Here is an 18,354-nt window from a genome sequence, read left to right as displayed (position 1 = left end):
CAATTAAACTGGAATAATCTTAGTTTAAAAAAAGAAGAAAAGAAAATTATACTCCAAACTTCTTGATTACTGAAAAACTAATTATAGTTGATACTAATTATTCAAGGATTTCGTACCTGCAATTCTGCCTACTTGCTAAACTGACTTGTAAGAGCAAAAACCAATACTCCCAGTACTTTCATGGTCATGTGCAGAGCGGCAGAAGATGAGTCATCCAAATTCATGTTCTCAGCTAAAGTGGGAGAAAGTGACACTGCCTCATTTTAGCTCATGCTGTAGATGAGTGTCCTTTTTGCTATTTAGTGACACCTTTTCTACATTTTTGTGTTTTATTTCACTGTTTATAATGGCCCCCAAATATGTAGTGCTGAAGTGCTGTCTAGTGTTCCTAAGCCCAAGAAGGCCGTGATAGGCTTGGCAGAGAAAATACAAGTATCAGACTAAGGTCTGTTCAGACATGACTTATTTGAGTTCAGTGTTAATGAATTTGGTTATGTACTGATTGGTTGACAAAAATGTAACCAGAAGCTTGCAGGAACCTATCCCTGTGTTGCTCCCTAGGAGCAACGGTTTATTTAGTATTTGCTCATTCAGTGTGCACAGAGGCTTTGTAGAACCTAACTACCATGAATAACTAGCTATACTTACCTAACGACTATTTTTAGATAACCAAATGTTATCTTACACGTGTAATTCTAAAACTGATACAATCTAATCCTTAAGTAACAGTAGAACATCATATAATGAAATTAAAATATTAACGAAGAGTCTATGCCAGTTTTCCTTAGTAAAAAGAAAAAAGAAAAACAAAACCCAATTGAAAGAAAAAAGTATATTAAGTTTGCAACTTGGGCAATGAGAGAAATAAAAAATGAAAAAAAGTTATGATGTGGGGAGGAACTTGACAAACATTAATTAGATCTTCAAGAAGTAAAAAATATCTACTGACTGGCCATTTCAGCAAGAAACTAAAGGATGGCATGTACCTGTGAGTCTGCCAGGAGTCTTCAATCAGTAAGATTTGCAGAAGCAGATCCAAATAGGGCCGGAGTTCGTAAGTGTAGGAATATGCAACCTAAAAACAGGTAAGGCATGGTGAGTAACTTAAAGAAATTGACAAATCAAATTACAGAGACATAAGTATTTATTTTTCTTTAACCTGCCAGAGAAGTTCACTGAGAACAGTAGATGAGAACTGAGGATTCTCCCAGCAGCAAAAACGAAGCAATTTGATGGTTTCCTCTGAGTTACTGCAGTCCTCAATGATTTTCTTCACATAACTTGTTCTCACAAATAAAATATCTGCCACATTCTGCTGAATTGGCATTATAGGTTGTGATAAATTAGGATCACCAAAAGGATTAGGAAGAGGAGGATTACCTAGAATACAGATATGTCATCAATGAAAACTAGCAGGCTTCTCTCCATGATACACACCTTTCACCACAGGTAACAGCTTATGAGTTTTTTATTATAGAAAAACAGCACTTAAGATTGTTTCCCAAGTATAATGAAGGAAGTAGTATTAGGCATTACAATGATCAGATATAGGAAAATGATAAAATGCAAAATTTTAAAGCCCACACTGGCATTTATTATTTCTTAAACTACTTCATAAACAAGGAATTGACTTCAGGACCAAATAGACAAAAAAAGATACCCTTTAAACAAATGTGAAAAAGGCTAAGTCTCAAAATACTGTAAAATATTCCCAAGCATGGACCTTCAGACTCTCATTTTAAATATCCTCAGAATTACTTGGAATCGGTACTATATATGCCCAGCAGTATTTCAAAACCAATGTAAAGAAAGGAGCATTAGAATTTACCATTGATTGAAGACTGCATTCTGGACGAGACATTACAACAGCGGATTAGCTGTGACACTACTGAGTACAATTTGCCTAATTCAGCATACTGGTATTTGATTGGAGGACCTGGACCTTCATCTAAAGACACAAGCATAAAGGTGGCAGGTACACTCAATTTCAGAAGCTGTGTTTTCTCTGCCACACCTAATAAAGAAGGAAAAACAGAAGAGAGAGAAATTATGAGAGGCAAGAATTAGGATGGTAAGGGCTTCATAATAATGTTGTTATCTAAAATATTTTTTCTTTAATATTCATGCTCAGATCACTTTTACTTAGCATTCAGAGAATTATTTAATTAGAATAGAAAATCTACTGTTAAAACAATTGGGTGTAAGAACTAAAATTTTGACAGCAGTGACCATGGCATTCCAGTCCTTCCAGGCATAAAAAAGTTGAACACTTTCTGTGTATAGCCTGGACAGTCTGGGGGAGTAGCCTAGATAGCAATCCTCATCATTAGGTAGGGTGATGAAAACTAAGTGATAAATGACAATTCTTTCATAAACTGCCTTTCTTCCACAGCTAAGCTTCTTGAAAAAATGCTCCAACTGGATCTATTTTCTCATTTTCCCACCCCTCAAGCCCCCTTTCCTGGTGCAAACCTCAGAAATAGTTCTCAAATTATAACCATTTCTTCCCCTTGGATTCCCCTCTCTTATTTTCTTTCAGCCTCTTCTCCTTGACCTCATTTGTGAGTCTTCCTTTCCTCGTTTCTGAAAAATTGATATTCCTTGAAGTTCCCATGCCAGGCTATCTTCTCACACTGTATGCTTTTCTTGGTCAATTAAACCTAATCTAACGGCTTCAAGTTCCAGCTATTTTCATTCAAATGATTCCAAAAATATTTCCAGTTACCTTATTGTTCTGCTAGACATCGCTATTTGGGTGTTACACAGACTCAAACTCAATTTGCCCCAAAACTCATCATCTTGCTCCCTATCTCTGTTCTTCCCTGTCTCCTTTTTCAGTACGCAGCACCACTACCACTCAGTTTGTCAAGCTGGAATCCTGGGCCTCAAACATCTCTTCCATGTTCCCCTCCCCTGAATAGCCAACCACCAAATCCTATTGACTCTACCTTTAAGCACCAGAATCTACTTGTATCCTGCCCCGCCTCCCCATACTGCCAGTTTCCCAGTATAGTACAACAGTCTTCTGCCAATAGATCATTTTTACAATCTCTAGTCACAAGTCCCCTATAATCTACTCTACCCTGTAGCCAGAGTGACCTCTCTAGAAGGTTTATCTATTCAAAAGTGCAATGACTCCAATGGCTCTTCAATGCCCTCAGGATAAAGCCTCAAATCCCCTCAACAAGGCTTGCCAGAATAGCATGATCAGAGAATCCTGCTCACCACTCCTGCCATCCCTATCTTTCTATTAGTTCTACTCAGACTCAGTACATTTCATTTCTTCCAATAAGCCCTGAATTTATTCAGTCTTTTTATCTGCTTTTCAGTCCAGATAAAATGCAACCAATTCCCATGTCACCTTCTCATTAAGTCCCTCATGACCCCCAAATCTGGTCAGGTACCCCTACTATGTACTTCCACAGCACTTTGTATTTCTCCTAATATATCTATTAACATAATTTATAGCAAGTACTTTTTTACTTGTTTCTATATCCCATTAGATAATAGATTGGTTATGACTATAATGTGCTATCTAGGACCCTGCCATAGGGGATGTTACATAATACATGGTACGCGTACTGCCACACCTTTCTTATGTCTAAAAATTCTAAACTCCAAAGCCTGTACAGTGTTAAGGATTTCATATGAAAAAATTCAGATTCTTATTTGCTTTTAGCAGGGAAATTTTAATTAGATAACATTATGAACCAATGATGTATGCTCTGACAAAAGGCAATACAGTTGAACAGGTTTTTTGTGAATGCCTAGAGATTTGGCACCTCCAAATTTGAAATGCTTATTAGTGTAATAAATATTCTCTTCCCTTTCACCTGCAAATACCCAAGCATCTGTCATATGGAAGAGTAAGGGCAAAGACGATAAAACTATAGAGACAAAAGGAAAGCAGAATGTTATGTTAAAAGGGCCACAGTTCAATTGGTGATTTAAGCCCAGAATGATAGGATGTTTAGGTATAGAACTTAATTTTGGAGATAAGTAGTTTTTTTTAAAACTTTTAAGTAAGTTCATCAAAAGTACCTACTAAGTCTCCAAATCAGTTCCCAATCTGGCCAAATATACATTATTATCAGTAAGACTCTAACTGCAAAGTCTGAATAAATCAGTCATTTGGGATCAGGGCACTTATACTGGATTGACTGATACATATTTTTATAATTTCAATCATAGGAAATTTACCTGTCCTAGTCTAATCCCCTGGCCAATGAACACCAGTGACAATGGAAGGATTTTTGTTGGTATTCCTAACTATGCACCTATTCATTCAACAAATGGTTAGTGAGTGGTACTGTGCAAAGCACCAATCTTTGCAACCTAGTTGGGGATGCAACACATAAAACACTATCAAAACAACAGAATAACTATATAAAACAGTACAGCATCACATACTTCTAACGCTAAGTATTACTGGGTCACTGAAAAGAAGTATCAGGTGATATTAGAAAGGTCACTTCGAGGACAGTGTTGTTACACAGAGGTAGTAACATAAATAATGGTGTAATTTAAGAAATATCTCTAATTTTTAACTTAGTTTACTTCAACAAAAACTTTGCACAGACTGAGGTCTTCACCCAGACTTGGTGAGTACCAGAAACATCGGGGCTTTTTGAAAATGTGGAGACCTTGTGCTTGCTTTGAGAATTCTGATTCATTTGGCATGAGATGGGGCCTAGGTATCAGTATTTCCATAAACCAGAAAGATCTGGCATCACCACTTTAGGAGATAAAAATATGATTTAAGGCACAGATTCTGACCTGTGTCTACTGCAGAGAGAAGAAACATGCATAAATGAAGTACAAGTACAATAAGAAGAGTTTCAGATAAAATTCACAGGTTTTATGGAATATTGTTTTTCTATTTTATATCAGGTTATATTTCATTACTTCACATTTAAATGACTTCACTTAATACATTAAAACAAACATGAAAATGTAAATGCTTACCTAAATTGGCATACATTACAAACAGGTTGAAATACTGCTGTAAATGACGCCCATGCTCTGAAACTTCCCTTCTCAAGAGATTTAGTACTGCTCTTAATAAGTGATCACTCAGGCTTAAGTTGTCATAAGCCTATAAAAGATAAAACATTGTCTTTTTTTTCAGCAATAGGGTAAGGTACCATGTAATTCTCTTTGCATAAATATGGACACATACACATACATATGTTGAACATAGGCAGAAATTTCTGGAAGGATTGATCATACAAGAAATCATTAAAGAAGACAGAGAAAGACAAGTACCAAATGATTTCACTCATTTGTGTAGTATAACAACAAAGCAAAACTGAAGGAACAAAACAGCAGCAGACTCAGACTCCAAGAAGGGATTAGTGGTTACCAAAGGGGAGGGGTGAGGGAGGGAGAAGGGGATTGAGGGGTATTATGATTAGTGCACATGGTGTGCGTGGAGTCACAGGGAAGACAGTTTAGCACAGAGAAGACAAGTAGTGACTCTATAGCATCTTACTATGCTGATGGACAGTGACTGCAATGGGGTGTGTGTGTGGGGACTTGATATATGGGTGAATGTAATAACCACAATGTTGCTCATGTGAAACCTTCATAAGACTATGTATCAATGATACCTTAATAAAAATTAACTAGGGAAGGAGGTCATTAGACTGAGGTGGCTGTAATGCCTTGACAGCCTATATAAGCAAACCAAAGTCTAAGTCTGTAATTGCCTCAAGGTTAGGAAACTGAAACCTAAAGACAACCAATCATAACCAACTAGGCTTTAAAACACAGCCTTCAATCATTTCCTTGCTTTGCTCCTGCCTTTTCTCTATAAAAGTCTCTCCCTGGGCTCCTGATGGTGGTGTGTTTCTGACCACTTCTGGTTTGGTGCTGTCTGATTCAAATTGATTTTTGCTCACATAAACTCTTAAAATGTTTTAAGAAAGAAAGAAATGATTAAAAAGCACCACTTCTTCGAAAAGGAAATGAAGATTTGAGGTAGATTTTATTATAGACCTTTCATACTATGAACACAATTTATAAAAAATGGGAGCTCATTTTTAAGAAGCTTTAAAGTAATTTATATAACAGTAAGTGTATAATTAAGCCACAGCATGTAACTGAATTAGCAGAGGAAATTGTTGTTTTTAAAGAGCCAATAATCACTATTCATTGCTGACATACTTTTAATGGAACTCACAGACATCAGATCGTATGGTGTGTGCGCACACACACTTGTTAGGTAAACACAGCAGATGCATATATATTTGTGACATCAAGTTCTAGGAAACATTTATAAGCATTTAATCATTATAAAGAAAAGTGAACACTTACCTGACTAGAAGGTCCAGGAGATGCAAAAGGTGAAGGACATGGCCCATCTTGCAAGGAAAAATGTGCAATAAAAACTATAAGTTTTGCAAATGCACCCCTCACTTCTGCACTAGGACACTCCAGAAGGTATTCAGAGAAGCGATTTGAAACATTAAAAAGGACATTATGAGCAAACCAAAAACGTACATTCTTGCTGTGACGAAGGAGAATACATAGTGCATCATACCTAAGGCAAAACCAAAGAAGTCTATAAATAGCAATTCATAATGTGTTTTCTATAGTACAGGGACAGGTTTCTACGAAGCAAATAGAAATAAAAAAAAACCTTCTTTTACTACTGGAAGAGAACCAGCAATGGTTGCTTCTAGTCATTAATACTAAAATGACAGATTTTGTATACTATGACTTGGTCTATCTTCAGAGTGACAAAACAAATGAAAGCTTGTACAGTCTTCTGCAAATCCATTACCAAACTTTTCCTAGGTTCCATGACAAAACATACCTACCACCCACCCCCCAACCTCTCCATAACATCTTACTGGATGAGTAAATAAAAATCATTAAATCAAGTATAATAATGGCCTCTATACTTTCACAGTTAGAAATTTAGGAAACTCATTTTAATCTATGGCAGAATTTTAATGTAGGAAAGCTAAAATGTCATTAATTTTCTGATTAAATAGTTCAGACTTTCAGTATCAGCCTATATTTTGTATAGGGATATCAAAGATGTGATACAAGAGGAAGCCAGTTCCTGAATAATAAAAGGCCATGTTTAATAATTAATTGATAATCTAAATGATTATTTTAATGTGACTTCTCTCACTACTGCAAAAAAGTTTTTTATTCTGAAATCCAATTTGAAGCAAGATTATTATGGTTTAGAAAAACTAAAGCAGTTATGTTAAAGAATCGAACTAAACGCTAGTGTAATAGGAATGAAAATTCAAAACAACATACCAATCACTGGCAGAGCCACGTACTATCTTCTTGGTGTGAAATCCTGTGGTGAAGAGGAACCTAGCAGCAAGCTGAATACTTATCATAGTGATTTCTTCTGCTTCAGGCAACAGGTGATCTTGCCCTGTAAGTAAAATGCAGATATAAAAATCAAACAAATTTCTATGTCTAAGCCCCATTTTCAAACAAGTATGTAATCCCCTTAAATTTCAGAAGTCCTAGCTTTGTTAAAACCTGTCAGGCAACTTATGAATAATTCTTAGTAGTTCACTAAAGCATGTTTCCAACTAATGCCTGAGTAAAAGACAAATCATTACAATAAACAAAAGCTCCTATTTCTCAATAGCAACATATATACTATTCAAAGGTAACAGTATGACTTTAAAACAACCAAAGGTAACAAGTATGTTGATGCCTGCTAACACATCCTGCAAGTAAGACAAAAGTCATGATTACTGTGAAGCTAAATTCTTGATACTTACCTGGAGGAGGATTTAAGTACACACCATTACATGTAAGCAATTTTTTCATAAACTGAAAATATTCCAAACTATACTGCATTCGGTTATGCATGAATTGCACATTCTGTTTCCGTACGCTCCTCTCAATGGCTGACGGCATAATAATCTGATGGGGTCTTGTGGTGATAGCAAGCTCTGATATGTATTGTATCAATTCATCACCTTGGTCTATTGTATCCAATCGTTCATAAAAAAGTATGTAAGCATTCCACCACCTCTTCTGGCGCCTGTACGACATGCGCTTCATCATGTGATCAAATACCTCTCCCATGTACTCCCCACCAAAGCACTGATTTTTCATTTCTTCATCGTCATCCATTTTACACTCTGTTACATCTCCATCGTCAAATTTATACCAGCGATTTCTCTCACCATCCCCACCATTCCTCTGAATGATGTAAGAATAATAATGTCCTCCACTTGCTTGACCACTGTGTACAAGCACGCCCACAAGTCTGTATTTTGTGCTTCTTGCCATCTCACTTTCAGACTGCTCATTCTGTTGTATCAACTGACTCTCTGGGTTTACATTATCTCCTTCCAGCTTTGCAACACCTGCAACTGTGTAAGGTTCCATGTCCAGTTCTCGAGGAAATTCAAAGTAATCATTGAACTTGATTGCACATTCTCTTTCCCAGTCATAGTCGAATCGTTTTAGTTGGATAGCAAGAACAGGAGGTAATTTTTTAATTAGCAAGCGCTTTACGGTATCAACCTAAAATAAACAGAGCAAGTTATTGTACTTTTATAATCCACTGCAAAAAACCAAACAAAATTGCATTACTAAATTCTCTTAAGACTAATCTAAAATTATAAGTGTAAAAAAATTACACTTCCAACGAAAAGAATGAAGGTTGATATTTTTTAAAATGTTAACCAGTAATATGGAAATAGCTGATGCCATTTGTTACAAATAGCAAAAATTAGTGATACAGACATTCACATGCCTGGTTTCTATACTGTCATCACTATCTAACTGTTACTGTTTGATATTTACTGTTATCCTATCTAAATGAAGGGGTGGTTTTCTGTGAGCAAACTGAAGAGCTAACAATAATAGCAGCAATATTTATTGGGCAATTAGGTGCCAAGTAACATGCTAAGTGCTGCCCAAGTAGCAACATTTTTAGTCCTCACAACCCTCCCAGGCAGGTACTACTAAACCCTTATGATGAGGATTAGTTGTAGCAGAGAGATTAAATTAAAAAACTTGCCTCAAGTCTCAAAGGGGTGGGTGGCAGACAGTATGGATGTATAGCTCACGATCTCGACACTTTAACACCTCACTAAGTAGTGTATAGTGTGTAAGGTCAAAACAACACAGGTGATAGGGTTTAGGAGACTGGAAATAAACACACTATATACTGTATGTATGTGTGAATTTTTTCTCTCAAATTGCTGTTAAGTACCTGCAGATAAAATGTAATCAAGGTGGGTCTAAAAATCTGATCCAGGTGAAAACCACAGGTGGGTACAGGAAAATTTATACAGCTAAATAAAGTAATTAATGGCTTCACAGCAACCTACTTGGTCTTGACAAGTCTGGAGATGAGAGGAAAATGTTTTCCTCTATCAGCTCTGTATCTTTGAGGAGTTCAATAGCAGTTTGGTGGGTAAGTATGCAAAGTGTGTAACTCAAAGAGAATGTGGTATTAAGCTTTTATGACTTCTAAAATGTTTCTACTCTTAACTTATACCTGCCTTCCCTAGCCCTTCTGGCACCACTTTCTCGCAATCTTCCTTTCCTGACAAAGCTTTACATCAGTTATCACCATCAAAACCAAGCAGGGAGGGTGAATTTTGAGGACAAAAATAATCAACTTCTTCCAAATCCATTAAATATTATTTTAAACAAAGCTGGACAATTCATACCTTTTTATTGCATTTTTCACAATGATAGGCATTTGCACCTTCTAATAAATCTCCTTTGACATACTGTTCCAAAGAATCGAGAAGATTTTGGTGATTTCTGATGTCTACATTCAAAGTTGTAAAAGATTCTTCACACTCATATCTAAAAATATTATTTAGAGAATGATCAACAAGGATTTATTCCTTATTTTTCTAAACATTGCATTTAGCTATGAACTTAATGAAAAGTATATTTGCAGTATTTATACTATCGAAAATCTGAAGTCAGGGAGATACCGTTTTTTAATTACTGGTCACTTATCTTGTGCTGGGCACATTAGGTTGTTTACTCACCACAGCACACCCCACCTCTACCCCCACCCCCACACGGTTCTGCTAGAGAATTACTACCGGCTCCACTTCAGAGATGAGGAAACTAGGGTTCAGAAAAGTTCATTTGGTTGCGATCACTAGGTGAAATGGTGTTTTGAAGCCCCATCTGTCTGGCTTTACAGCTTAAGCTCTTTATAGTCCACTATGCTGCTTCCACTGCCATTTGTTTTTTGCTAGAGTAATTCATGCCAAGGCCAAAGCATGAATTCATCAAGTTCTGAAAAGGGTATTTTAAACTATGAATAGGCTGAATTTTTAAATATTCAAATATTCCTCCTTTTCTGTATTGGAAATCTTACTAAAGCACAAGTCCAAACAAATAAATAGGGGACAAGCAATCTGAGCAGAAGCCAGAACTCCACCTTGCAGCAATTTTCTACCAAAGGAAATTTTCTGATTTCTGATGAGACATAGTCATAATACAGAACATGGGATGTGGGGAATACAATCTCAACCACCAAATTCATTCATTCAACAAATATATTGAAAATGCCTCTGTGGGATACCCAATGTTTAAGATAGTCCCTCATATTTAGGGCTTTTCAATTTAGTTAGAAAAAAAGACAGGTACACAAATAAAGCTATTTGCAAGTGACACAAAAATACAATCTTACTGTAATATTTTGATGAAAAGGCATTTCAACCCAACATTAATTGATAATATACAAGTTCCAAAGTAAAACTTTCAATTAATAGGTGTAAACATTTATCAGTAATGAACTTTAATAGTTAACTATTTTCAATGAAGAGCCTTCATCAGTTTCCCTTTAAATAAAGTTTGTTTAGTCAACTCTTCCTGTAAATGCTTTGTGTGGGAGATATGTTTTAATGATAACGACAATAGTCAATGCTATTTTAAAAGTCAGTATTTATATAGGAAATAGTGTTCCATGTTTGTCATCATCCAAACAATGCATTTACAATATTATAGTTGTTTTAATTCTAAGATTAAGGGCAAACTTCTAAGTAATTCTTGTAGCTATATGCAAAACATTTTATTTCCCCAGAAATGATCATGCAAAGAATATTAGAGTATTAAAGAATAAGAGATTAGGTGGAGTAAAAGGAACTGAAAATTATTTGACCAAAAAACCCCCCACAAAAAACCCAAAAAACCTAGTGTGTTAATTCTTCCAGTGTCAAGTATTTAGTAATTGGTAGCATACTCCACTTTCATATATAACTACCAGTAAAAATTTTATTTGTTAGTAAACAAAACCAGTACAACACATATTTTAAATATGTAATTAGCACTTACCTATGCGGGCAGCCTTGGCAAATCTTCTGATCAGCAAAGGAACCTCCCAAGACTTTACTTAGCATAGCTGGATGTCCTAATGCTTTCAAAGCTTCATCTAAACTATCCACCAATGAATTAAAAAATTCTAAAGCATCATGTTGTTCACGCAGATTAACAGGCTCACCCCAAAGCCTAAGAAATGAATGAAATATAATATTAAACATGTAAGGTGCAACACACACAGAATATATACAATATTTTTTTCAGGAAAAAAAATACAAGCACAAATGACAGTATATAAACTGAGATTTTAGTCCTCAACTATGTGAAGTAGAAAAAAAAATCTCTACTTAAAATGTGCAGTGGAGGAAGAATGTGAGGCTCATAGTAAAAGTGGTACTCCAATGGGGAAGAATTGTCCTGAAACTACTAGTGTGGTTGACAGACAGTATGGCTCCAAGAATGGTTGCTTTAAGTAATATGGAATACGTGTATACGTGTGCATTTTGAATCCAACTTAAGAAGCTATTAAAATGGGTGGTGGGTCTCACTCTTAGTGAGATGTTGTAATTACTATTTTATTCTCTCATTTTGCTTAAATTTGGGCTTACTGATACAATGCAAAGATTTTATCTATTTACTCTTAATTAAATTGGGTTTTCCAAGTGAAAAGACAAAGCAATTTTATATAGTTGATCTGAGTAAATCTAAAGACTTTAGCTAGGCAAATTAACCCTGAGAAACTATCCATTTTGTGTATCACAAAATAACAACAAATACTGCTAAAACCTAGACAACTGCCAGAAACTATCAATGACATTTAATTACAGAGTAATATACACAGAGGATACAAGATACAAGTGAATTCACTCTAAATGAGAGAGATGACAAATGTATTTTACAAGTTAGAGGAACTAACTGTCTTTGGATAAATTCTTTTGTTAACATCTTTTCTATGTAGCAAATCTCCAGATACTGAGTTTAAAATCAAACCTATCATTTGTAAAAGTTAATTTGTTTCATTATTGGAAATGACACATATCCATTCTATGTTCAAATTGTAGTCAATTTCTCCATGCTTTCAAACATGTGGTCAACTATTACAAAAAGGAAATGGTACCTTTACAATGGAGAAATCTGTCAAACACACAGAGATCAAAGTTAATTATCACCAATAATCAGAAAAATCAATGCAGTGAGAGACAGTCTGCAAGATGACTGGCCTAGATGCTTCAAAAATTTCAATTCCTTCAAAGTCCTGACAAATTAGTGAGATTTTTTCAGAGACTACTAAAGAGGTAATTTGATTCCTTTCAGGATACCAGTCTGGAATTGGGGGTGGGAGGTGGGGGGAAGTTATCTAGAACATTAAGGGGAAAGTGGAATACTTATTGAGTGTTAGGCATTAGTAAATCATATTAAATTTCATGGGTGTGACAACTGTGTTATACGTAACTAGGAATATGTCCTTGGTTCTCAGAGGATTATGTTGAAGCACATGGTGAGGGAGGGAGCGGAAGTGTGACGTTTGCAACTTACCAACTTTTAGTAAAAAAAAAAAAAAACAAACCCAAACCCAATGATACATATAAGCAAACATGAAAAATGTCCACAGCTGGTAAATGTGGGTAAACAGTGTAACATAAAAGTGATTTTTCTACTACTTCATCACCTTTTGTGTTGGTTTGAAATTTTTCAAAATTAGAAATTAAAAAATTATTGAGTGGGGTGGGATGAGGAATGTGGTTAACCAACTACATGTTATCAAGAGTACGTATTACATGTATTAGTGTGTGGATAATCCAAAAGTGCTACACTAGACAAACTGCCAGCCAGCTCCACTAGCATAAGGAGTAACTGTCAAGTAAAAAATGCGAATGCATTCCAAGAACAGAGAGAATTATTTGTAACTGACTGACAAATTTTTAAGACAAAGGCTCAAAAAAGTGGTAGTAAAAAGTGCTAAAAGTCTATGGCAGAGATGGGACAAGCTAGGTAAAGAAAGGAAAGTGAATTGTCAGAGAAGGTAAGGGTGTGCAGGTGAGGGGATTGAAAGAGCAGAGCAGAGCTGGGAAAGAGTGCTATCTGCACACCAGTCAGTAGTCCTGATAAAGTAGGGGGCCTAGTAAGGGATCGGTGAGTCACGAGAAATTATTGTACTATTAAAGCAGTGGTTTCAAAAGAAATCTAAGTAGCATCCTTGTAGAGAAAAGGGGAGCTGCTCTGATTGAAGCAGGGACAGGGTGGCAGTGTCAGGCAACCTTTTACTTACCCTGCCCTTAGCTATCTAGGAGGTACCTTGAAAGAATTCTAAGGAGTATTACTTTAAAAACCCACTGCTTGAAGGATTGTACCTTTTATCATGTACAGTAAAGTTATGTGGTTGCACTATGGTAGTTTAGCACTGTGCATGACACACACCAGTAATGATAAAAAAAAAAAGTCAAAGCAACAAGATCAAGATGTAATTGAGGGTTTTTAGTTAAAAAAAAGTGGGGACAGAGGGCAGTTTATCCCACCTCTCCCATAAAATTGTGCAGTATGATAGCCATGTAGTTGGTGAGGGGACATTCAACAAAATTAGAATACTGTCATTTTGTAACACTTATGAAATACTGTATTTAGGCAATGATGGCCAATGGCTGTTCTCATAAGAGACAGAGACAGACATTATATACCTCTTCTCGCTAAGATTAAACATTACCACCTATAAAGAAGCCTTGCCTATCCATTCCAAAAAATGACAAATAGCACCTCAATCTGATCAAGCCTCTAAGATCTTACTACACCTATTTACAGGAAACACAGGGAACTGAGGAAAACAAAAAATACTAAGGTATCACAGGAATCCATCAATAAAATCCAGATGTTTGGAAAATTTACTGGATAAAACTACCTGTTTTGGTTTCAACAAACAACTGCAAGGATGAAAACATTAGAAGAGATTCAAGAGTCACATCAACATTTGCGGTATATAGACTTCATGTGGATACTGACTTCAAAAAGTACTTAGTGAAAAACAATTGTGAGGTAATTGGGTAGATTCAAACATTGACAGGATTATTAAGGAATTTTTAAAAGACATAATGGTATCATGGTTGTATTAAAAAGATATTAGACATACATACTGAAATATTTATGGTTGTGTCAGATTTGCTTCAACAATCTAAAAAATGGTAGATGGGAAAGTAGATTAAACAACACTGGCCATGAGTTGCCAACTGTTGAAGTTGGGTGATGAATACATAAAGGTTCATACTATTCTCCCTACTTCTGTACATATTCCAAGTTCTCAAAAAATTAACGTCTTCAGCGACTGAAGAATGCTGCCTCTTCTTACTCTGACACTTTCTACCTCCCTCCTTTGGGGACAATGAGATAAAGACCTAACCAAGGAGTAGTTTGAATATTACTATTGCTTAAATATTAAACACAAAGATGTCTTCCAACATATATTTTAGAGTTTAATGTTAGTGTATTGAGATGTTCATAAAGATTTAAGCAGAATTTCTATTATGATTAATCCATAGTTTACCTGAACTGTTTCCAAAATCCTCTGGGCACATAGTACTGTAGTCGAGAAGCAGCTAAATGACCGAATATGACCTGAAGGTGTCTTAGAACACCGATATTGTACTCTTTCCTATCTTCTGTTTTACTTAATGCTGGTTTGTCTTCAAACTGTTGGGGATATCCAAATACATCATCTCTGGGATCAACATTGCTCTAGAAACCAAAAAAAACCACCATTAACAGGCTAATCTAATGTTAAAGTATAGTAAAATATGTTGAGACAAAAGCCAAATACTTAGTGAACAAATGGTCCATTAATTATTTGTACTTTTTATTTCCAAAGCACTTAAACTTTCAGTTTATAAATTTTAATTTATATATTAGTGTTTATCCTCTCCACTTCACCTAAGATTCATCACATAAAAAGTAATAACCCCGGCTATTCATTGGAACTGTAGATAATACAGATGAGTAGTGATTAACTTAGACTGAACTGGACACAAATGCAGGTTTTGCCACGTACAAGGTAAGTATGAGTAAGCAATTACTTAAGTTTTCCAAGCTTCAGGTTTCTCATATGTAAATGGGGATAATATATCCTCATGTAGTTGTTACGAGGATTATATGAGATAATGTATGTGAAGTGCTCAGAACTGTTAACACTCAATAAAATGTGTATATTAAGAGTAGTACTCTTCAATAAATGGTACTGGAAAAACTAGATACCCATTAGCAAAAGAAAGAAGTTGGACTCTTCCCTAGTATTATACATAAAGATTAACTCAATATGGATTAAAGACTTGAATTTAAGATCTAAAACTATGGAAGTTCTAAAACAGGGCAAAAGCTCTACCACATTGGAGTTGTCAATGATTTACTGGATATGATACCAAAGAACAAAAAATGGTAACAAAAGAAACATACTTGATCCACGAAAATTAGTATCATTTGTGCAAAGATACTGGAACCCTTGTGCACTGTTGGTGGGAATGTAAAATAGTGTAGCTACTGTGGAAAAGATCCTCCAAAAAATTAAAAATTGAATTACCACGTGATCCAGCAATTCCACTTCTGTGTATATACCCAAAAGAACTGAAAGAAAGGTCTTCAAGAGGTATCTGTACACCCATGTTCACAGCAGGATTATTCACAGTCGCCAAAAGATGGAAGCAACCCAAGTGTCCATTGATGGCTAAATGTATAAACAAAATGTGGTCTAGCTGCATAATGGAGTATTATTCAGCCTTGAAAAGGAAGGAAATTCTGACACATGCTACAACATGGATAGACCATGAGAACATTATTTATTCTAAGTGAAATAAACCAGTCACGAGAAGACAAATAAGGTATGACTCCGTTTATATGAGGTACTCAGAACAGACAAGTTCACAGAGATGGAAATAGAATGGTAGTTGTAGGACTGTGCCTGAGACCTTTGATATAGAAATAGGTAATATCCAGGCTCCCGAAGGAAATATGAGATGTAAGACATAAGATACAAGAAACTTACAGACTAGGAATAAGCCAGAGGCAAAAACAAAAACAAAAACCCACAGTGCAGGGGGGTGCCAAGATAACATAAAGCAGAGGTTACCACGTGAGCAAAGGTGGGCCACCTTATTTGAAACTGTACTGTATTTTGTCTGCCTCATTTACTTCTTGCAAGTGCAGTTAACTCTCTCTCCTTGTGCTTAATTCAACATCCCAGAGATGTGATGGGATGCAAAACTAGAATTTCAATTTCAATTTCTACTCAGAGCAGGGGTTCTTAACTAGGTCTGGATATAATCACACACCCCTGAAGCTTTTTAAATTAAAAAGTTAATATGCTCAGACCCCAATCCTTGGATGATGTGGTTCAGTAGATCTGGGGAAGAGTTGAGGCAAATTTATGTTTCAGAAGCACTGTAGATGAAAAACTACTTCAGAGCAAGTAGTTCTGGGGACTGAACAGACAGAGAATGAATTAAGGAAAGAAATTCCCTCCCCCCACCGGCTTCCCTCTTCAGTTCTCATCAGAATTATGAAGGGAAAAGGCAAAATAAAAACAAATGCAGGGTGGATACAACTTAAGTCTTGCCATGTTCTCTTCTTTGAAGAGCCATGCCATAGTAGGTCAACTCTGATCCATCACTACAACCTAACTTTCCCATAGCTTTATTCTGCATTGGACATTCAGGAGGCAGCCTAAACTTTGACACACAAGACCACGTAGTATTTAAAGTAGAGAGAAGTTTGTTTCCTAAGCAAGATGAGAGCTATGATCTGGGGGTTAATGTGAAAATAACCTACAAGCAAGCACAGATAATGGAGATACATAATTAAAAACATCGAGTAGAAAAGTTAAAGTATAAACTATTATCAAAAACTATTTTATCAATATACAAACTCTAAAATATGCTATATACTTTACACAAATAAAATTGAATACATTAACTGTTCCTTTAAAAACAAAACCATCATAAAAATTAATTTCAGTTTAAAATCTGGTACATAGGTATTATGTCAAAAGATAGCAGTTCACAGTGGGAGATTTTAGCTTTACTTTCAAATATACATCGATGGGTCCAATGCAAGTACAACTCTAAAGAACAATTAGTATCAGAACTTTAGAGAAAACAAAAATGCTAAATAAGATTTACCTCATTGTCCTGCTTCTCATCCCCAGACATATCATCATCTACATCACTACCTGTGCCTTCAATTGCAAGAATACCATTCCTGATGGAGGGAATCATGTAGAGTTGCTGAATCACAGAATTCATGTAACAAGTAGCACCAGCATTTTTCAGCCCCACAAATCCTTTTGGTGGACGGGGTCCAACAGGTGGCAGATACTCCCACTCAGTAAGTGCTTCACAAGCTGAGAGAAGACAAAAGATTATATACCATTTTGTCCACTTTCAGCTCTATTAGGCTGATTAATTAACGTCACCAACAATTCCACCACTCGTCTAGCTACCTGAAACAATGCTTTAAGTTCGCACTTCACCCTCCACAAACCCAAGGTATAGAGCAACATGCACCTCTACACAGCTGCTTACCCCCCCAACCCATGAACCATGTTTCACCTGATGGTGCTTTGGGAGCAGTCTCATAAGATGGCACAGTGCTGATTTCTACATGCTAGCTTTACTGTGAAACATTATGAATGTTTTCTACTTTTGTGTGTTTTTTAAAATGCCTTCAAACTCATTCAGGCATGAAATGTTACATATGTATATATACCAACATTATACCTTGCTCAGTTTTAAATAATCCCAAGACCACCTGGGTTCACATGCAGGTTCTGATGCTTATTAACTCCTTTGCCTTCAGGTAAACCTCTGTTTCTTTCCCAATAAATGTAGTAATAAGAGTAACACTTGTTTTGTCTATGGCCAAAATGTTATTTTGAGGAGCAAATGAGATAGTAGATTTGAAAGTTCTGTGAGAACTTCCTCTACATAGTATAAACCTAGAAACAATGTCTACATCATCACTTCTCTCTATAGGATTTCTAAAGCAGCAAATATATCTGCAAGGCTGTGCTCCAAGCAGATTTTCTGCTGGCTCTAAGTG

The 18,354-nt window shown here is 35.9% G+C and overlaps 1 protein-coding gene across 4 annotated transcripts in view; it reads right to left on the bottom strand.

Moving 5' to 3' along the window:
- The window catches only part of USP9X (ubiquitin specific peptidase 9 X-linked), a 139,025-nt gene that overhangs the window by 5,279 nt on the left and 115,392 nt on the right, over positions 1–18,354 (bottom strand). For all 4 annotated transcript variants that reach the window (XM_037001482.2, XM_037001484.2, XM_017652508.3 and 1 more), the window contains exons 31-41: positions 17,436–17,656; positions 14,816–15,006; positions 11,299–11,472; positions 9,669–9,810; positions 7,758–8,511; positions 7,276–7,399; positions 6,316–6,541; positions 4,966–5,095; positions 1,829–2,014; positions 1,160–1,380; positions 987–1,075 (exon numbers count right to left, since the gene is read on the bottom strand). In XM_037001482.2, coding sequence (XP_036857377.1) covers positions 987–1,075; positions 1,160–1,380; positions 1,829–2,014; positions 4,966–5,095; positions 6,316–6,541; positions 7,276–7,399; positions 7,758–8,511; positions 9,669–9,810; positions 11,299–11,472; positions 14,816–15,006; positions 17,436–17,656 — 2,458 coding nt within the window. The remainder of the gene's footprint in view (positions 1–986; positions 1,076–1,159; positions 1,381–1,828; positions 2,015–4,965; positions 5,096–6,315; positions 6,542–7,275; positions 7,400–7,757; positions 8,512–9,668; positions 9,811–11,298; positions 11,473–14,815; positions 15,007–17,435; positions 17,657–18,354) is intronic.

The sequence above is a fragment of the Manis javanica genome, chromosome X (assembly GCF_040802235.1).
Source record: "Manis javanica isolate MJ-LG chromosome X, MJ_LKY, whole genome shotgun sequence".
Taxonomy (NCBI): domain Eukaryota; kingdom Metazoa; phylum Chordata; class Mammalia; order Pholidota; family Manidae; genus Manis; species Manis javanica.
This window is presented reverse-complemented; position numbering and strand designations above follow the sequence as displayed.